The 23,017-nt window shown below is 38.4% G+C and overlaps 1 protein-coding gene across 1 annotated transcript; it reads right to left on the bottom strand.

The window, feature by feature from the left end:
- Positions 1 to 50: 50 nt before the first annotated feature.
- Positions 51 to 21,022, bottom strand: LOC106079254 (BTB/POZ domain-containing protein kctd15-like). The gene is made up of 4 exons (XM_056036570.1): positions 20,691 to 21,022; positions 15,885 to 16,458; positions 2,553 to 2,741; positions 51 to 1,331 (listed from the first exon to the last, which is right to left on the bottom strand). Exons 2-4 carry the CDS (start codon positions 16,118 to 16,120, stop codon positions 902 to 904), a joined length of 855 nt encoding a protein of 284 aa, XP_055892545.1. The 5' UTR covers positions 16,121 to 16,458; positions 20,691 to 21,022; the 3' UTR covers positions 51 to 901.
- Positions 21,023 to 23,017: the final 1,995 nt, after the last annotated feature.

Here is a 23,017-nt window from a genome sequence, read left to right as displayed (position 1 = left end):
TTACAGATGCTAGATAGTAATTCATTTCAACCATAACTAGGCAGATAGAAACACAAAACTGACATAAGTGAACAGATATTTTATTTTGTATACATACAAATAACTATTTACATTAAATTGAACACAGCTTGGTTGATCTATGATTATCATTCAGCATGATTTTATGACCGTGAGATATTTTTAAAATGAGTTTTAAAAAAAGGGAGGACGTTTTGAGTTTGAATTTTACAATGTAGGTAATTTAAATGACGTAATGACCCATGATATTAGTATACGGAGGCCTATTAAATTTAAAAAATCATAAAAATAGCTGGTTTGTGGCAGTAGCCAACAATTTGATAGCTTTTGGGTTCATTTAAGGGAATAACTCTTCAAGTCTTAAAGCTCATAGTAAGTAACTACAATCTGATAGCTTAGAAGGACCCTAAAATAACTTAGGAGTGCCTTCTTCAGCTCACAAGTATCACTGTTCATAAGACTGAACTGGGATTTAAACTAGTTGGGTCACAGATCATCTGCTCTAAACAAGTTGCAGAGTAGTCTAACCTTTATTTGTTAAAGCCAATTCATAAACAAAAACTTGAAATCTGAGGTTAGCAGGGCATGACATGGCCTGAATTGTACTGATGTGCCAAAAAAACTAAACTAAACTGAGTTTAGCAATTGAATACAAATTGGCGCATGATCTGCATTTAAATAATACATTGAAATAATTGACAACAAATGTACTAAACTGAAGTAGTCTTTAGAAATTGACAGCTCACTTATTTTTTTTCCAATTTATGAATATTAACCCAGTTCAACGTGTAAGCAAAGCTATAACTTTGACAATCCATTTGGGTCCATACGTATGCTGATCAGTTCTGCTGGCACATATTTTAATGTCATATTATCACAATAACTAGTGTACTGCCTTACAGCTTCTGGTAAAAAGGTATTCACTGAATTGTTGGCCTTCCACTCCCCCGCCAGAAGAAGCAGCAATAACAAAAGAGTGATTTAACAGTCTCTGGACTACCTGAATGGAGTTGAGCTTACAGAAGCCATTCAGGGGAAATCGGATGACATACAAGTTGTCCATATGCCAGCCAGAGTTGCGCGTGTCCATCAGGGCTGTCGTCAATTCAGGAAAAATCTCCTCGATCAGAGGTCTTTCTGCGCTCAGACATATCCGCTCCCCCAAGTCTGGACTGATGCTGACAGCTATGCAGTCAATGAACTCCTGTGTCGGGGCACCCCGCTCTGTCTTTATCTCCTTGACGACCTTGCTGATGTCTTTAGCCTTCTTGATGTTTTCCAGGTCTTTCAACATGCCAGCTAGTTCGTAATATCTGAAAGTTGCAGAGAAACGCATAAACATTGGCTGTAATACACTATTGACAAAAAATAACGTTTTAAATAAGAAACTAGATAATATAATATATTTTATCTCAACAAAGAAAATTGAATATTACAATAATTTCTATGGTATATTAATATATTAATAAAGTTTGTTGTTTTTTTAATAACAATCCTGGTTTTGATGAAATAACATGGCAGTGGAAGTACTGTGGAAAAGATATTAGAAAAAAAAGATACAGTTAAATTTAAAAGAAAGGGAAGTAACTTGGTCTAAAAGTATTTTTTCAAGGAGTTGTCTACTATAATATTTAAGTGCTATATCTTTAAATATGTTTTTGTTATACATATAGAGCAAGTTGGGTTTTTTTTAATCGATATTTTGCTGAATTTGATATCTGTGTGCAATTTTTATAGACCCTGGGGATGAGTTGTTTGAATCAGACTCCAACAATTATTGAATTAAGTTTTTGATAGCAATAATTCTATAAGTTCTGATAATTATAATAGTTATGACATAATTCTTCAAAAGGGTTAGATCTGTAATTTAATATTTATAGGGACAAATCATAGACTTGTAGGCTATATACTACTCTGACTGTACATGGAGATTTTTTAACACTACAAAAATGTGAAAAATGTTTAGAAAGTTGGATCAATGCGTTGTTTTGTAAAGTAGAAGTAAAGTTGTTGTTTTTTTCAACCCTAACCTATGTAACATATAATAAGAGTACTCTCGTCTCATAATAATTATTTTGCTATTTTTAGATACATAATCTAGAAAGATCTAGGTAATCAATCTATTTAAATCAACATGAATTATTTCGATCTAGGATTTTCGAAACATTTCAATGGAAACAAACAGGAAATGGCTTTGTTTCATATATTTGCGTGAATATCCGAGAAATGATTTTGCATTATTTCTAAACTTTTCTAAGACAGAAAAAAATTAATTGGGGCGACTCCCCATAGAGCTTGAAAAAGAGTTACGTACATAAATATATATATATATATATATATATATATATAGGTCTGTGAATCGATCAATCGCGGATAAAAATTTATTTCCGGTTTCCAGTATAGTATAATCATTCCATGGTATAATATACAAGTCTATGGGACAAATAATAATAATATTTTTTGAACAAGAAATATTTGGAGTGTAGCACAAGATTTTATTAACTGGAGAGCAGCATATCATGGGAGATAATTACCTGGCCTCTTCATAAAGCTGCTCAAACTCATCAAACTCTGTGGGCACCACCAGCCTCTGTGTCCTGAGGTAGTTGAGAATGTAGCGGAAGAGTTTCCCATCCCTGTCGATAAAGTAGTGCTGCTTCAGAGCATCCAGAACTATAGGAATACTTCCGTTGAACATCCGGGCAAGTTTGGACTCTGGAAATCTGAGGGAGGAAACAAATGGAAGTGAAATAAATAACTACACTTCGTTCACGTTATAACTAAAAAGGATAAAGATACCCCTTTCAATCTATGGTGTAGATCAGCGGTTCTCAACCTGTGGGTCGCGACCCTCTTGGGGGTCGATTGACGATTTGCCAGGGGTCGCCTAAGACCATCAAAAATAAGAATTGTTATTGTCTATTCCTCAATTGCTGTGTGTGTCTATTGGGGGAGGGGGTCGCGGCAGAGTGGTATATTGTAAAAAGGGGGTCGCCGAGCTTAAAAGGTTGAGAACCGCTGGTGCAGATGATGTAAAGGTCATCTGTTTCTACGGACGACGGTTAACGAGGGTGCCATGTGGCCAACACAGCAATCTTCTTTTTCTTCGCTCTCATTTTTTTTTATGAAGGTTCAGATCTGAGATGAATCGCGCAGTGGTTTCAAAATCAGACAGTTCTTTATTAAGTTTTTCTTCTATAGGAGAGTTTCGGGGCCAGAATCTTGTTCGGGCTTTTGAGGGACATGGTCAGCATTCTCTGGCGATGATTCACAAGGGCAAGTTTCGCTAGACCCGACTTTTAGCTCCCGGTACACAACAACCAACCGCCATTAATTTCCCCAACTACTGTTAGGTGCTCGTTAAAGTTGGTTGGACTCAGGGGCGTCTAACAAATGATAGTCTTCAATGAGATTCGAACCCGAGACCCCCTCGAAATACATGAATTTTGCAACTCAGCCATAACGCCAGCTTCAGATACAATTATTATGATAAAATTAGCACAATCCTCAAATCATTAAAACTAGATGGGCCTAATCTAGATCTGGTAGGAAAACGAAAACGGTTGACCTAATTCAAACTAAACATGTTCTTTCCAGTGATAATTCATAGACAAAAATGGAGCACTTAAAATTTACATAGGTTTTTAAGTTTTTTTGGAAGACATTCAGCAGACTACAAAAAGGTAGATTAGAGAAATATTAATTACGTTTAATGTGAAGTAAAACTTCAGGTTTCATTGTTAGGTAACTTTTCTTATCATCGGTGTAGATAAAAGGCTTTAAGGGAACTAATTCAACTTATACCGCCACATCTGTCAAGTACGATTTCTTTCCCTTGTTCAAGATACGAAACAAAATAATTAATTACCAATAGTTAATTAACTAATTTTTTTTTAAATTGATTTTGTGTTGTCAGGTAAAAAATAATAATTATGCGAAATTTCAGCTTAATTCGAGATTGGGTGGGGGAGAAATAACGTGTACAAACTTTTTACCAGACAGACAGAGTGAGTTGATATAAGCGTTATTAAAAAATAGGACAATTCCTAAGGGAAGAAAATTGGCGAAGGATAACATATAAGCATTGCCCATTCTATATAAACAGCGAAAACTCGTTTCGCTTTGAACAGTCAGACTAGGTCAGTAACATGTTTAAAACTTCTGCAAGTTGATGCAGTTGTTCCAAATGAACGAGCAGGAAGTTAATTTGTTTGGTCAGAATTGTCACAGCCTCGTTTCAGAATCATTGTGACTTGTAGTCACTTATAATGTTTCGTATTCTTCTCGCGGGGACAAAGCCTCGTTCTGAGCTGTAACCACGAGATAGAACGAGAGTTGTTACTTGGTCATCAGAGAGGAAGGACTTATGATATAGTAGCCTATAGTTTTTTTGGTTGTTAGGCGAAAATTAATATTAAGTATCATTGTAAAATGTATTCAGAAGTTGGACTTAAGCTATTATTCAATCGTGTATTACGGCTATACGGCTGGATTTCTTGTCAAACTATTATTTTCATTCAATAAACTTATCGTCTGCTGACAAGTGTATGTAACTCGGTGTATTTTAATGTGTTGTAACAGTTAAGCAACATGCTCTACACGACATTCGCGTTAGCAAAAAGTAATGTAATACCAAGAGAGAGAGAATCTAAATATTAACATATAAACCTTGCATTATCAGGGCATCAACACATATAAACCTTGCATTATCAGGGCATCAACATATATAAACGTTGCAATATCAGGGTATCAACACATATAAACGTTGTATTATCAGGGCATCAACATATATAAACGTTGCAATATCAGGGTATCAACACATATAAACGTTGTATTATCAGGGCATCAACATATATAAACGTTGCAATATCAGGGTATCAACACATATAAACGTTGTATTATCAGGGCATCAACATATATAAACGTTGCAATATCAGGGTATCAACACATATAAACGTTGTATTATCAGGGCATCAACATATATAAACGTTGCAATATCAGGGTATCAACACATATAAACGTTGTATTATCAGGGTATCAACACATATAAACGTTACATTATCAGGGTATCAACACATATAAACGTTACATTATCAGGGTATCAACACATATAAACGTTGTATTATCAGGGTATCAACACATATAAACGTTGTATTATCAGGGTATCAACACATATAAACGTTGTATTATCAGGGTATCAACACATATAAACGTTGTATTATCAGGGTATCAACACATATAAATGTTGTATTATCAGGGTATCAACATATATAAACGTTGCATTATCAAAGTATCAACACATATAAACGTAGCATTATCAGGGTATCAACACATATTAATGGTTGCATTATCAGGGTATCAACACATATTAATGGTTGCATTATCAGGGCATCAACACATATAAACGTTACATTATCAGAGTATCAACACATATAAACGTTGCATTATCAGGGTATCAACACATATTAATGGTTGCATTATCAGGGTATCAACACATATTACTGGTTGCATTATCAGGGTATCAACACATATTAATGGTTGCATTATCAGGGTATCAACACATATTAACGGTTGCATTATCAGGGTATCAACACATATTAACGGTTGCATTATCAGGGTATCAACACATATTAATGGTTGCATTATCAGGGTATCAACACATATTAATGGTTGCATTATCAGGGTATCAACACATATTAATGGTTGCATTATCAGGGTATCAACACATATTAATGGTTGCATTATCAGGGTATCAACACATATTAATGGTTGCATTATCAGGGTATCAACACATATAAACGTTACATTATCAGGGCATCAACACATATAAACGTTACATTATCAGGGCATCAACACATATAAACGTTACATTATCAGGGCATCAACACATATAAACGTTACAAGAATGTTGTTCTTCGAAATTAACATAATTCAGATTCAGTTGTTCCACGTTGTTCTGCTGCTCTTGTTCTACACCAGGGGTTCTCAACCTGTGGGTCGCAACCCCCTTGGGGGTCGATTGACGATTTGCCAGGGGTCTCCTAAGACCATCGAAAATATGGATTGTTTTTGTCTATTCTTCTATTGCTGTATGTGTGTGTGGGGGGGGGGTCGCGGAAGAGTGGGGGGGGGGTGTAAAAAAGGGGTCGCCGAGCTTAAAAGGTTGAGAACCGCTGTTCTTCGCTCATCCAGTTCTTAAGTTTTCACTACGTTTTGGCTACAGACTTCTGCTTCTCTCTCCGTTATAACCGGAAATTATTCTAGTAAAATGGCTGAACATTTGTTATGGACTGTATGTGTGTGTTTCCAGGGTTACGAAGAGAAAATGGGGTGTTAGTTTTGGGCGGTGGAGAATTATGAAACCATGAGTCAGTTGGGGAATCTGAGGACCGAGTCCATTTTCACTGGCGGGGATGGAAGAAAGCCCCAACAATAATGTCACTATCCTCAAGGGGACGGTGTTTTTTTTTGGCGGACACCTTCACGGTTGATGTGGTACAGAGAATGAAAGGGGAGTTTCCCCGGTGTGCTCACCCTTTGGCATCGCTTCTAATACGAGCGTGTTGGGATATAAACCATCGATAAAAGGGGAGTTTCCCCGGTGTGCTCACCCTTTGGCCTCGCTTCTAATACGAGCGTGTTGGGATATGAACCATCGGTAAAAGGGATGTAATAATTTGATTTACATCTGCTTGGATCTTTCCCAGACAGAACTTTGTTCAGACAGGCGGAGGCAAGTTTCCATAAGTCTAGAGTTTCAATAGTCTTTCAAAACAATTAGGTTACAAGAAAGAAGGGGAGGACACCCTAGTCCCTCACGCGCTCACAAAAGAGATTGAACCCTAGCGCACTGAGTAGCATGAGAGGTGCGCAATACAAAAGTGTGTCCCAAAAAAAAAAAAGGTTTGCATATTTAATTTTAAAAAAGTATTCCTTTTCAGTAGATCAAAGTAGCCGCTGGACAAGAGTTAAGCCAAGCTACAGAATATTATACGGGGAAATTGGATATTCAAAAAGTTTTCCTAGATTCTGAAATTAAAACCTTAATTAACCTTATTTAGGCCAATAATAGAGTATGCATTCTCCGTTTGGGACCCCTCAACTCAAGAAAACGTTAAGAAACTGGAACAGACACAAAATAGAGCATTGAGATTCATAACAAACGAATATTCACATTTGACTAGAGTAACACCTGTAGTAAAATCACTAAATTTAGAAAGCCTTCAGGACAGAAGACTCAAAAGTACAGTAGCAATTATACATTAAACACTGAACCATAATCTTCAAATACAAAAACAAAATTTAATAAAATACTCTGAAAGACACAAAGATAAAGGCACATTCCTCGTCCCATATGCTAGGACAAATTTGTACAAATACTCCTTCTTCCCTAGTGCTATTAGAGCATGGAATGGGTTGCCTGAGCTAGCCAGGAATACCAGTGACTTGGCAGAATTTAAGTCATTGGTTAATAGGCATGACTAAATGCATGACGCGTAGGACGTAATCATCTTCTTTTTTTGAAGTAACGTCTGTATTATATAAGATAAGATAAGATAAGATAAAACTAACAAATAGCCTGCACAAACTAAATGCGGCTTTTTTTTCCTTTTGAGCCGCTAAAACATTTATGGCTAAGCCTCATACTATCTGCCGTAACCTTATAAAATGCCTAGGGAAAAAAAAAGAAATAAGAACTAAGAATGCATTTCTTTTTCCATGCGCCAGGACAAACTCATACAAGAACTCTTTCATTCGTTGTGCCATTTTAGCATGAAACGGGTTGCCTGAATCAGAAGTATCAATTACAGTTTTAACTCTCTAATTAACTAGAACTGGATCTAGATCTACTTGCTAAACGCATCCATAGAAGTTTGACGTTCATAGACATGAAATGCAGACGTTATAATCTTCTGTTTGAAAAGATAAGAAAATGTATCGGCCAGGTTTTTGATAATCGCCTCCGGTAAGTTTTTTTCTTTTTTTTTTTTTTAAGCCGGATTCAACACTGGCTTCCCTCATGCGTGATGCCAAGTTAGAAATGGGGTTAGTGCAGCGATAGAAGAAAAAAAAAACGCAGTAATTTGAGGCCGGGAGAAGCTGAGCCCGGGGCGCAGATTGGGGGGGAATAAGACGCGTTCGATACTACCCGCTGTTATTTCTGTCTTCCTTGGTCGATACTGAATGATTTTTCATGGTATCGCTGTACATTGGCGAACATCGATGCTTCATTTAATGATATGCTCAATTTCAGTCATCTGAAATCTTCGATGATTTATAAACTTTAACACTGCCGATTAGAGAGTTTGTATAAACAAGGGAGGGAAAACACGAGAGTTCATTAACAGGATACCCGAGTTGTTTCCCTTACTACTATATATTTTGGTCTAGTCTAATGAAACACTACAGGAAGACATGTCTTGATCCTAGGGTTTATTGAACAAGAATGACCAAACAGTTCACGATAACACAGTACACACACAAGCTGACCTGGACACCAAGACATTTTGACACGTAAGAACAGATCAGTTCACAAAACACATCAAGAACATAAATACACAACACGCTAGGAGTGGGAACACCTTACTTCGGAAGGCCTCATTGAAAGCCTTATCCAAGAGGCTGCATGTATGGACCATATACGTCCCATTCATCATCACCATCATCAAACTCCATTAGAGTGAGGGCTTGAGAGGCTCAAATCCTCACTTGCAAAAGCCCTGGACAGAAACCCTGCTGTCTTGCGTAGTGCATAAATGTCGCCATACAGGTCGAGAATTTTGGGTTTCCCAGACCTGTTGAGACGGAGATCAGCAAGTCTGGGGCAGTCAAACAGAATATGAGGCACGGTTTCCTCTTCTTCCCCGCAGCGGGGGCACCGTGAATCAAAATTTGGCCATAGCCGCGAGAAATATGAGCCAACAGGACAGTGGCCTGTCCTGCACTGTGCTACAATAGCTTGATCAGGCCTGGACAGCCTCCACCACGGGGAAGTGCGGTCAGGGCGCCTCATGCGCTCCCAGACTCCACGGGCTTTTTGGGACTTGTCCCAGCACTCAAATCACCTTTCCATTTCTGTTTTTTGTATACGTCACACTAGAGTCACAATTAGTTTATAATTCACGCAGCCCCAAATGTATTTTCCGTGATTGAATTCACTTCTGCGTTTGTTAACCAACTGGAACCTTACTGTGGGGCATTGAAGACTCCAGGAAATTATAATTCCATTATTCCCAAATTCAACAACCAAAGTATCCAACCGAACCCACGAAATGTTGTTTGTTAACCAACTGGACCTTAGTGTGGGGCATTGAAGACTCCAGGAAATTATAATTCCATTATTCCGAAATTCAACAACCAAAGTATCCAACCGAACCCACGAAATGTTGTTGATGGTCGGTCGTTGGTTTGTAGCTCCAAACAGCTAGTACAACTAAACCCATATAGGCGTCTTAAGTTCTTAGTATAAAACTTGAACAAACTTCTTTATAACAATAAAACTGTGTACAACTTTTATTAACAATATAGGTCTACACAGATTCAGCTTGAGAGATGAAATATAAATCTAGTAGTATAGAATAGGAATTTCTAGTGTACTTATTGGAGTAATGAAAGTGTCGGCAGACCGACAGACAGAAAACCCAAAGTCAATAGCGGCGTTGTTTTTGTTTTATTCGTTCAGCACCTGTCAATTTCCGACGTCTTTGCAAACATGGAATTTATTTTGATACTTAAATTGCATAATTATTCAAAAAAAACTAACTCGATCATTGATCAGTTTTTTTTTTATTGCTTTAATATAGCGCATCTTTCCTGCTTAGCCCCCCTATAGCATGCTTAGTGCGCTATGGTTCAATGGGGGGGGGGAGGGGGTATCTGGGAGAAGGCTTCCGTGCTGTATTTAGGCGCTCAGGAAACAACACTGCTCGAGTCGGGATTCGAACTCAAGCCCCCCTTGCTAAGTTTGCCAAGACGTACCTTAGCGGTTTTAAACCTCTCAGCCATACATTTCACAATTTATTCCAGTACCTTCTCTGCGATCCAGCTTTCGCGTTGTGTTTAGACCTCACGTCGTACTGAGCAGCCAGTCTTTTCTCATGTTCTCATGTTTGACGCTTATCGTTTCAAGTCCAGCCCCATATTTTTCCCCTGGTAACTGGATTTTTGGAGGTCTCAAGTTGAAAGCAACTTTGACACACAAAATGTGAATCAACTTTTTTTTTAAAATTTCTCTTCCTTTTTCCTTCAACTGTGACTTGTTCTAGCGACACCTGGCGTCGTCTGCTGCGTCAACGGCATAGACGTTTTCTTCTTCAACTGTAACTTGTTCTAGCGACACCTGGCGTCGTCTGCTGCGTCAACGGCATAGAAGTTTTCTTCTTCAACTGTAACTTGTTTTAGCGACACCTGACTTGGAATCGAAGTTTGTTTCAATTTTCTATCACTGGAAATGTTTTTCCTTTTTCTGACACCTAATACATTTCTGCCACATCTTCACGGTTTAAATATGTTCCAGCTCTTCGGTACCAAAAAGCACCTCTGGAAATAGATTACCTTCAATGACGGCCTGAGGTCCAAACAAACTTCAAACATTTAGGGACTCCCCTTCCACCTTATTTTTAATATGCACGTATTTGATATGTAATAAACGTTTTAGATCTATGTATTTTATACGCGATACGTATGCTGCACGCGTGATTCAGGCGCCAAGACTTCCATGCCAAGCAGACATTTAAAGAGTCATCGACGTTGCTTTTTACTTGGCAATGTGCTGAACAGCCGTCTGCTAAACTTCGTCTGCTCAAGAGAAAGGGAGAGGCGAGGGGTGGGGGTACTTGAAACATGACGAACAATATAATTATTAAATAGCTTAGGTTCTGATTATTTAGGGTTCTGCTGTACAGGATCGGACACCCTCAGGCTACCAGGGGGCGAAACGACAAAATCAATACAGTGTTCTTTCATTCCAAAGGTACAAACTTATGAAGCAAGCTCCGGGCGGGGAAGGGTTGGGGGGGGGCATAGGGTTTAAATTAAAGAGAATACTTGTTTACAGCGCGTATACAATACATATATAATAGAAACGAAGCTTGGGAGGGCGGAGATAGGAAGGGGGTAGACTATAGCGTGTGTGTGTGTGTGTGTGAGAGAGGGAGAGAGAGAGAGAGAGAGAGAGAGAGAAGCGGTGTAACGCCTGAGGACATGTCGATATAAAATTTCATACGAGTTCGCGCGGGAATGACGTGGAACTGTTGTCACTGTCCCTTTCCACCCGCGGATATTTTGTTTACCTCGTCTCAACTTGCCAGGTACTGGCAGCAGACGAGATCAAGCAAGCAAAGATCAAATTTAATAGCATAATACGCAGGGAATGTTCATTTTTTTTTAATTTGGCGCAAAAAGAAAAGTAGCCTCACTGCGGTGCTTGTAAAATGTGCCTTCCCTCTTTCACGTTCTAGCGATACAGCCGTTGCTCACAGTATTGTAGAATGCGCTCATCTCTTAATTTGGCTTGACATAGCGATAGATTTAAGGAACCTTTAAAAGTTTGGATATCGGGGGAGGGGGGGGGCAAAAAATAACTTTGACTAGAGAACATCGGAAAGTCTGGGTTTTTTTTTTTTAATGATATGAAATGAAAGTTTTGTTGTTGTTTTTTTATTTTATTTTTAGTATGTAGAAACTTGTTAGTATGAAGGAACGTGTGAGTCATTTCAATATCTACATTTCAATATCTACATTTCAATATCTACATTTCAATATCTACATTTCAATACTGTTTAGTGCACATGCAGGCTAGGTCTACAAGTTGGCTGCCAGGTCGTGGGGCATGCACCTTGGACTATAGTCGCAATGGTTCCGAGTTCGAACCTTGCCCGCTCCACTTCTGCCGTCCAGAAGGAGGCTTGAACAGAGGCGGAATCATGTGCATTTCCGAAAGAACATCTATCATACAAGAAAACAAAAACAAATATAGCTAAGTACACAAGTACAAATATTGCTAAGTACACAAGTACAAATATAGCTAAGTACACAAGTACAAATATAGCTAAGTACACAAGTACAAATATAGCTAAGTACACAAGTACAAATATTGCTAAGTACACTAGTACAAATATTGCTAAGTACACAAGTACAAATATAGCTAAGTACACAAGTACAAATATTGCTAAGTACACAAGTACAAATATTGCTAAGTACACAAGTACAAATATAGCTAAGTACACAAGTACAAATATTGCTAAGTACACAAGTACAAATATAGCTAAGTACACAAGTACAAATATTGCTAAGTACACAAGTACAAATATAGCTAAGTACACAAGTACAAATATAGCTAAGTACACAAGTACAAATATTGCTAAGTACACAAGTACAAATATAGCTAAGTACACAAGTACAAATATTGCTAAGTACACAAGTACAAATATTGCTAAGTAGGATACACAAGTACAAATATTGCTTAGTAGGCTACACAAGTACAAATATTGCTAAGTAGGCTACACAGGTACAAATATTGCTAAGTACACAAGTACAAATATTGCTAAGTAGGCTACACAAGTACAAATATTGCTCAGTAGGCTACACAAGTACAAATATTGCTCAGTAGGCTACACATGTACAAATATTGCTAAGTAGGCTACACAGGTAGGGGGAGGCGAGATGGCTGAGTGGTAAAGCTCTTGGCTTCTGAACAGGTTCCCGGCTCGAATCTTGATGAAGACTGGATTTTAATTTCGGGATCTTTGTGCTAGCCAAATGACACCCTCGTTAACTGTGGGCTACAGAGACAGATGACCTTTACATCATCTGCCCTATAGATCGCAAGGTCTGAAAGCGGCTGTTGACTTTTACATTTGTAGGTCTCATTACATAAAATCATTTATTATGTACACACGTATGTCTACATTAAAATATGTTTGACACTTTGTTATTGTATGTATTAATTTTCAGTGCTAAATGCTTACCCCCCCCCCCCAATATATATATATGTATTGATACATGTATTGCTTTCAGACTATCAAATACCCAGATTTTGTTTTTAAAGTCAATGTTTAGGTTGTTTTTTTTTTTATAGAAGATAAAGAAAAGAAAATTTCTAATAAAACAAAAACCTAGAACTAAACGAAGACAAGTTATATATTATTGGGTCTCTGCCCCGAGGCTAGTGACGAAATTAAAGCTAAATGAACCACATTGTTAATGTCCCTCGTTAGGGCTCGGCTTACTGCCTCAAGGTCTGAACTCAAAGCGTCTTAGATTTCCTCTTCCTCTCAATCATTTTTTTTTTTATAAATATATTTTTTTTTTGTTCCACAGTTTCAACATTTTTAAAACAAAAAGACAAGCAGACGACAATGTCTTCTCTCCCCTTGATTATGCTCATGAAGTAAGGTATAGCAGTTTTCACCTCTCTCTCTCTCTCTCTCTCTGTCTCTCTCTCTCTGTCTCTCTGGACCCCGCCTCCTCTTTCCCAGAAACGCCCGAGGAAGCTAAAAAAATTTCGCGCGCTGTCTTCACAAACAAGAATCAGACAACAAGAAGTTTCAGAAAGTCTTTGATTGCCAGGAACAGACGATCTGAGCCCCAGGTGTTGTGACCGTTAAGCCAAGGAGAGGGTCAGTTTGGGAGGAGGAGAGGGGTATTGCACGAGGGGAAACAGACATGCGCAGAAGTAGTGGAAACTTGCCGATCTATAAATTATTTAAACATAAAATATCTATAGCTACAATACAAAGAGAAAGAGGAATTATTAAGAGATGGATATATATATATATATATACCTATGCCTATATATAGACAGAATTAGTCAGAATTACATTTAACAAACTACTGTGCAAACTGAAACAGTATCAGCATTAATTAAGAGAAAGAGGCTGGCCATTTTTTGTTATGATTGGAGGCGCGGTGGCTGAGTGGTAAAGCGCTTGGCATCTGAACCGGGGTCCGGGTTCGAATCATGGTAAAGACTGGGAGATTTTAATTTCGGGATCTTTGGGCGCCTCTGAGTCCGCCCAGCTCTAATGGGTACCTGACAGTTGGGGAAAAGTAAAGGTGGTTCGTCGTTGTGCTGACCACATGACACCCTCGTTAACCGTAGGCCACAGAAACAGATTACCTTAACATCATTTGCCCTATAGACCACAAGGTCTGAAATGGGAACTTTTTACTTTGTTAATGATGATAGTGCATTAAAAGCAAAATGGACAGATACTGCGACGTCGCAGTAGCTAATACTACAGTCGCAGTAAAATAAAATACAAATTATTGTTTTTAAAGTTTAAGGCAATGCGATGCCTATTTTCCCGAATGTTCGTATCAGTAAAAATATTAATAGCAATTAGGCCCAAAATGTATGTCGCTAGCGCTCTGTGGTTGTTACAATGTACAGAAGAAATAGTTCTAGTTTTTGATCTAGTGACTTCTACGGTATCGCTGGAGATCCGTTGAATACAATTCATAGAAGATAAATCAAACTTAGAATATTGAATAATTTAATAGTTGAGGATATATATATATGCGCAAATGATTATTCCAAAATGGCTCCCCTTTCAGGCCTTGCCATCTATAGAGCAGATTATGATAAAGCCATAAGCTTCTATGGCCCATGGCTAGCGAAAATGGCATGTGGCCAGCACAACGACCAAGCGCCTTTACTTTTTCCACAACAAACGTCAGGTCACCATCAGAGTTGAATGAGCTCAGGGGCGTCCAAAATGTCCCGAAATTCAAAATCCCAGATTGAAACCCGAGACCCCTCTATAATAACAAAAAATATATAAATAGCAGGAATTAACAACAACTGACTGCGAGTTTAACCAGTCATTGCCACAGGGTAGAGGGGTCAAAACCGGTAGGCCTCCTAACAAGGAGGGCTTGAGTTCAAATCCCGACTCGAGCAAAGCTGTGTTTGCGGAGCGCCTAAAGACAGTATGTAAACCTTCTCCCAGATACTCCCCCTCCCACATTGATCCACAAAAGAGATTGAACCATAACACACTGAGCATGCTATAAACATGAAAGATGCGCTATATAGAAGTATTTTTTAAAAAAAGAACCTAATCAGATATTCGGTGCTGGAAAAGGTAACCGGAGGGGGGGGTGCGCTATTTCAAAATAAAGTACACAAGTGTAAAGAAACATATAATAATAATAATAATAATAATAATCTTTATTATCCGTATGGAAATTTGTCTTACAATTTGTGCATTACACCAAACAAAAAACATTATAACTATAAGAAACCAAAGTGTACATTCACACCAGACTCACTCATAATTTACATGTGACAAAGTTTATACCAGATTGTTCCTAGTTAATGATTGGATTGCCAGGGGAACAAAAGAGTGTTTGTGTCTGTTTGTCTTTGCTATCGGTGTCTTGTATCTCTTTTGTGATGGTAAAATCACAAAATCCTGACACAAAGGGTGATTCTTTATTTCGAGGATCTTGTTAGCTTTTTTTTATAGATGTTTGTCTCAAACAACTGCCCAAATGGGGTTTGTTATTTGCCAATGATTTTACCAGCAGCATTTAGGATTCTATAAAGTTTATTTTTATTTTTAATGCTCAGCTTGCCATACCAGGCAGTGATATTGAAACACAACATAAGCACAGCGTTACGTACACATTCCTCGTTCCATATGCTAAGACAAGTTGTACAAATGCTCCTTCTTCCCTAGTGCTATTAGAGCATGGAATGGGTTGTCTGAGCTAACCAGGAAAACCAGTGACTTGGCAGAATTTAAGTCATTGGTTAACATGCATGACTGAATGCATGACGCGTAGGACATAATCTTCTTCTTTTTTTGAAGTAACGTCTGTGTAAGATAAGATAATATAAGATACAGCTCATTTGAACTCACCTGGTCAGGGTCTCCAGCGACGAAGTGTAGATGCTGCCCCCCACGTCGATGTGCACGGGCGCCGTGTAGCGGGTGGGCGTCGCCGGGCAAGGCACCCCCGCGATCTTCGTCATGGGTAAATGGCCGTTCGGCGTGGCCGAGCTTGGCCTGCTGACCGGAGACTGGGACATGCGTCCAACACCGAACACTTCAATTTCCTTGGGTAGAATGGTTGCTTTTGGCAAGAGGTTACTCATAAATAAAATATACAAAAGTTTGTTTGAGTCCTTAGGACTAATTAAATATAGATTTAATAATACGATGTTTTGATTTTTTTTTTCCGCCTCTTCAAAGCTCTGATAGTTTACCCCCTCAAGGGAGATTATGCTTATGTCACAATTTCCTTCACATAATTGTACAGAGTTGTCTGTGCCTGAGTTTTCGTAAAATGGTATTGGACAAACGTTTCTGCAGGATAGGGCTATTTCAGTTCTGTGATGGCAAGAGATGAATAATACAGGAACTTTCAATTTGAGCTATTGAGCGTAGACAATAGACGATTCTTACTTGTGAAACACAATTCCAAGTTTTCATTCTGTTGAAAGAAAAGAAATTATTATTTTTACCGCTTAATAGAACACAATAAAATAATAACTTATTTAGTGTAAATGCACATTCAATGTAACTGTCAAATTGAACAAAAACGAATATGGTCTAAAATATGTTACGGAATGCAAAAACACACATTAAAGAAATTCAGATCTATTGGATTAAAGGGCATATGAGGAGAGCTAAATGGATTTCCTTGATCGTAGGCTTACTAGAATGTAGTGCCTATAAAACAACATTTAAACCTACTTCACCTAACTTAGACTGTGCCTCCACCAGGACTTGATCGTAATACTTAACAAGTAAATGAAAAAAATAAAAAATTCTTTAACTCTTTCTCTCCGTAATTATTTGCCACATTCTGGTGAAATCAACGCTGGTATCGGCAGTTAGGAGTTTAAAAAACAAGGGAAATAATTTTATTTACAGCCATATTTTTCTATGAGAGGCGCGGTGGCTGAGTCGTAAAGCGCTTGGCTTCCGAACCAGATGGTCCCGTGTTCGAATCCTGGTGAATCGAATCGGGCGCCTCTGAGTCCACCCATCTCTAATGGGTGCCTGACATTAGATGGGCCACATGCCACCCTCGTTACATCTGCCCTAAAGACCTCATGGTCTGAAAGTGGAACTTTTATTTTTTTTTAATACTGTAAGATTTATTTCCCTTAATTACCACTCATTAATTTTTTCTTATATTGATTCATGTTTTGTTATTCAAGTTGATCCTGGGATGGGAAGTGGGAGAAATAACGTGTGACGCAATTTGTACCAGACAAGCACAGACAGACAAGCAGACAGACAGAATGAGTTGATATTTTATTAAGAAGAAGCAAGAGAAAGCATCTGTTAGGAGTGCACATATTTAGGAAATAAAACGACTGGCTGGTCACGTTGTTAGCTCTGCGGTGTGTCAGCAAGAGAGTTCAACGTTGGAATCAATATTATTTCTCCCTTACAACTTAAGTCAAAGTGTCACTACTGAATGTGTGTGAGTGTGTCTAGAATCTATTTTTACTTGTATAGGTCAGTTGTAATGACTGCGACAACGACTGAAAGTGTGTAAGACTTGGTCTCCAACTTGGTGCTGGCATGAACAGTGTGTGGTGTGCTTAGCGAATAAAGTCTGAGTGCATTAATGTGCTAGGGTTGTTGTTTTTTTTTTCCGATTTCCGATGGCAATATCAGAATCCCAGAATCCGAGGAAGACTGTGATGAGACACTAGCGTCTAAAGGCAGCACGGAAATCTTCTACCCCCCCCCCCTTACATGTTCACAAATGAGTCTGGACTAGGAGCGAACTGACCATAGCATGGTTACAGTATTAGGTCTTACTAAGCAAAAAAAAAAAATTGTTATAGACACATACAATGTAGCTGTTCTCAACCTTTTATGCTCGGCGACCCCTTTTCACAACTCCCCCATTCTGCCGCGACCCTCCTCCCCGCACACACACATACAGCAATAGAAGAATAGACAAAAACAATCCATATTTTAGATCGTCTTAGGCGACCACTAGCAAATCGTTAATCGACACTCAAGGGGGTCGCGACCCACAGGTTGAGAACCCCTGATTTAGAGTCAAAAAAAAAAAAAAAAAGGGGGGGGGGTAATACATTACTTAAAAAAACATTTGTAAAAGCTGCTATCGTGATCGGAAAGTATTATTTTTTTACATCATTTTCAAAGTACACCACACACACACACACACACACACAATACCACTCTAAAATAAGACCATCTCTTTCACCAGAAGACCCATGAACACAAACTGTAGCAACGCCTAAAACAAGATAGCTAAACTTAAAGCAACGATCATCAACCGGGGGGGGGGGGGGACGCCTAGACCCTCCCCCCTCCTCATTTTTTTTCGACGTGTTCCACGCGTTAATTTGTTCACATTTCAATATCACGTGACTTTGTAAATCCATTCACTTTGATACTCAGTGAAAGGAACATGAAGTAATTACAAGCGGTTGGTCATTGGGTCACCACAGGCCGAGAACCCTATAGATGTACAAGAGTGCCTACACAGGCTGAGAACCCTATAGATGTACAACAGTGCCTATATATGCTGAGAAACCTATAGATGTACAACAGTGCCTACATAGGCTGAGAACTCTATAGATGTACAACAGTGCCTACATAGGCTGAGAACTCTATAGATGTACAACAGTCGTCAACAGTGCCTATATATGCTGAGAACCCTATAGATGTACAAGAGTGCCTACATAGGCTGAGAACCCTATAGATGTACAAGAGTGCCTACATAGGCTGAGAACCCTATAGATGTACAAGAGTGCCTACATAGGCTGAGAACTCTATAGATGTACAACAGTGCCTACATAGGCTGAGAACCCTATAGATGTACAAGAGTGCCTACATAGGCTGAGAACCCTATAGATGTACAAGAGTACCTACACAGGCTGAGAACCGTATAGATGTACAACAGTGCCTACACAGGCTGAGAACCGTATAGATGTACAACAGTGCCTACACAGGCTGAGAACCCTATAGATGTACAACAGTGCCTACACAGGCTGAGAACCCTATAGATGTACAAGAGTGCCTACACAGGCTGAGAACCCTATAGATGTACAACAGTGCCTACATAGGCTGAGAACCCTATAGATGTACAACAGTGCCTACATAGGCTGTTAAGGGCAATGACTATTCAAAGTTGTCACTTATCTTATATCTTATTGATAATCTTATAAATAGCTTCATCTTATATCTTATAAATCACTTCATTTTATATCTTATAAATCACTTCATTTTATATCTTATAAATCACTTCATTTTATATCTTATAAATCACTTCATTTTATATCTTATAAATCACTTCATTTTATATCTTATAAATCACTTCATCTTATATGATACTTCAAAAGAGCATTAGATAAATACGTAGGCCTACATTTAATAAAGAAAATATCCATTGCAACACAGGACAGAAGAATATTATTGAATATTTGACTCTGGATCACAAAGATTTTCAATAGGTTATCCAGTATAATTCAAAACTAGACCCTGCAAAGACGGATGCTAGCTGTTTTTTTATTATTATAATTATTCAATGTGGACAACTGGTTTAATTAAATGTATACTATTATATAGCTTACATGTGTCAGTGTGTAATAACTAGACTGAACAAGTAGCACTAAGACTAAATTCACATTTTTTAATCAATAAGAGACTCTTCAGTAGGCTCAGTTGATGGGTCTATTCACTAGTGTGAAGTATCTAATTTTAGTCAAATTCCATGGGTGGAATTAAAGGGAATTAAAGGGAAATAAGCATTAAGAATTAGTCTTCACACACACACACATTAGTAAACACACGCTAAATAGAATGATTTGTATATAGATGTAATTGTAAAAACATCGAAATATATCTAGAAATAATGATATTCTTTTAAGTCTTTGTCTACACATGTAGCGGTGTAGCTGATGTCATAAATTATACGATAAACAGTTCAGAGACAGAAACCTCTTATATAATCGTAACGCGAAATTTATATGCATGTTAAAATAGCACATTTTTGGTAAAGTGTAAAAAAAAAAAAAAGGTAGAGAATTATCTAGTTTGATTTTCATATTCTTTTACAATACTCAGGTAGTATTTCAGAAATGGGGTGTTGGGGGTCAGGGATATTTGATATTGTGTTGATCTGGGGTAGAGGATACTTGTATCATTTTTCTGTCTCTAGTGGTTTCAATGGTTAGGTAGTGTGTCTTTGATATTAAATAATATTTCTATTACCATTATTATATTTTTAGGTTAATCACTTTTCAATTGTTTATGATTTAATACTTGTGAATTATTAGAAATTACAAATAAAAAACTATGTATAAAAAAAAAAAAAGAAGAAAGCCCACAAAAGAGGCAAGATGGCCCATAAAAGAGCCACATAAAGCCCAAAAAGAGGCAAAGAAAAGAGGCCTAAGGCCCAAGGATTCCTATGAAGATAAAGCCAAAATTGAATAGCGCAAATCGAAAGGGTAAGATAAGGCCAATGCTAACCGTTAACTATAATTTCTCTTTCTAAGACTAGACTAATACGGCCCCATGTTATAATGGACCTTCCCAGCACGCACACGAGTTTCATGTTAACTAATCCAAATGTGTAACAATTCTGGTGCTGTAAGTTTTGACAAGAGCATAATGAAGTGGTTAAGGAGCAAAGTTGTTTTTTTGTTTTAAAGTTTACTAATATCTTACCAATTTGTATTTGCAAACATCCTATTGAATCAATCCACTGCACACAGAACACATCTTGACGAGACCATATTAAACCACATCGAATAAACAGTTTCACTACAAAACAACGCCCGTGTGTAGATTCTAAAGTGTTGACTAACTTTGAGGTTGATGTGTTTTTTTGGGGCTTTAAATAATTTGCACTATTCCCATAGTTCGTAGGTTAACTGAAAACAGAATCTCCCCAAGTACGAGAGGTTAACAGCATTCACTAATGTAACTTCTACAGTAGAGATTGATGAAAAGACAACCCTGTGTTTTCTGAGTTGGGGTTTATAAAGTGAACGGATCTAGCCCGGGGCAAATGAAGGTCCAATTTATTCTAACGGCTTTCGCCTCGGGCGGCAGCTAAGGCAGCCTGCTTGAATGGTAAATTAAAGGCGAGGGGGGGGGGGCTAAACAAGAAGAAAATTATGAAAAGGGGAGTGTGGGAGGGAGGCAGGGAAGTTTACTGTGTGGCTGGGCGAAGGGGGCAGGTGAGGAACCAAGACTCTATAAGCTTCTATACCGAGCAGTAAGAGGACATGGCTGGCACTGACATACACAAAGTGCACAATTCTATAAAGTTGAGTTTATTTTTCTCTAGCATTTTCTGTTTATTTCAAGTAAGCCGCACTAGTCTAATTGTGATTGATAGAATATAAGCATAGGTGGCTTGTATATTAGAGCTTGTGCAGATTAAAAAAAAAAAAAAAGATATAAGGTCTAATGCCTATCTTATCTTCTTCTATCTTATAAAATACAGACGTCACTTCAATGAAAAAAAAAGAGGATTACGTCCTACGCGTCATGCATCTAGTCATGCATATTAACCAATGACTTCAACTCTGACAAGTCACTGGTTTTCCTGGCTGGCTCAGGCAACCCATTCCACGCTCTAATAGCACTAGGAAAGAAGGAGTATTTGTACAAATTTTGTCCTAGCATATGGGACGAGGAATGTGCCTTTATCTTTGTGTCTTTTTAAGTATTTTATTAAATGTTTGTTTTTGTATTTGAAGATTATGGTTCAGTGTTTTATGTATAATTGCTACTTTACTTCTGAGTCTTTTCTCCCGAAGGCTTTCTAAATTTAGTGATTTTAATAAAAGTGTTACTCTAGTCAAAAGTTTGTTATGAATCTCACTGCCCTATATTTTGCGCCTATTTATGTTAGTAGTTTAGTAATGCACGTGCAATATTTTTTGTTAAAATTGTTTTGATTTACAGGTTTTGGGTGTTCTTTCAGAAATGAAAATTACTACACCCTAGCTCAAATCTCCAGCAGGCTCCCGGTGGATGGCGTTGGGCAAGATTCGAACCCAGGACCACCAAGGTGACAGTACAGAGCGCATACCACGCGACCAGTCATCCTTCCTCACCTTATGATATCTACGTTACAGAGACACACATCAAGGCAACTAACAAAAACTCCAGCTGGACCAACCTGCCCAGTGTGCAGCCGAACATTCCGGGCTCACATAGGTGTCAGCAGCCACTTGAGGCATCACAAAACCGCAATGTAAAGGCCTCAGTCCCCCCCCCCCCGATGACTAAAGTGGTCATTATCGTGTACAGAAGACAAAACTAAATACATGTAGCCTATAATAATAAGGCTTGTCTTCGAGTCCGAAGATTAGTGAGGAATGCAGTATTTCCCCGTGGCTGCGCAGCCCCAGCTGTGACCTACATATGTTGCCACACATAACCATTGTCCTTAGATGGTCGATTTAGATTTTCTCTTCGCCGTCTGTGTTTGTCCTCGGCAGCCTATAAACCAATACATAATACAACGTTTAACACATAAACCTGAATGCTTGATTCCTGACACTGAAGAAACGTGCTAGGCATATATAAAACAAAATAGCTAGGGTATCATAAACACAGGAGGGCGCGGTGACTGAGCGGTAAAGCGTTTTGTTTCCGAACCGGGGGTCCCGGGTTCGAATCCTGGTGAAGACTGGGATTTTTTAATTTCGGGATGTTTGGGCGCCTTTGAGTCCACCCAGCTCTGATGGGTACCTGACATTATTTGGGGAAAAGTAAAGGCGGTTGGTCGTTGTGCTGGCCACATGACACCCTCGTTAACCGTGGGGTCACAGAATCAGGTGACCTTTACATCATCTGCCCTATAGACCACAAGGTCTGAAATGGGAACTTTACTTTACTACTTACTTACTATCATAAACACAGAGTATACAAAAGTGTGTGTGTGCGTGTGTGGTGCAAAGGGCAGCGGAATATATATATATAGTCGTTTTTGAAGATACGACTGTTATAGATGGATTAGATTCAGTCTCTGTGTCAAA

The sequence above is a fragment of the Biomphalaria glabrata genome, chromosome 7 (genome assembly GCF_947242115.1).
Source record: "Biomphalaria glabrata chromosome 7, xgBioGlab47.1, whole genome shotgun sequence".
NCBI lineage: Eukaryota > Metazoa > Mollusca > Gastropoda > Planorbidae > Biomphalaria > Biomphalaria glabrata.
This window is presented reverse-complemented; position numbering and strand designations above follow the sequence as displayed.

Excerpts from the sequence above, each read along its gene's own strand:
- LOC106079254 (XM_056036570.1), bottom strand. The coding sequence starts at position 16,120 with ATGAGTAACCTCTTGCCAAAAGCAACCATTCTACCCAAGGAAATTGAA. Across the intron at positions 2,742-15,884 it reads TCGCTGGAGACCCTGACCAG|ATTTCCAGAGTCCAAACTTG; the intron begins GTGAGTTCAAAT and ends TTCCTCCCTCAG. Across the intron at positions 1,332-2,552 it reads CAGCTTTATGAAGAGGCCAG|ATATTACGAACTAGCTGGCA; the intron begins GTAATTATCTCC and ends TGCAACTTTCAG.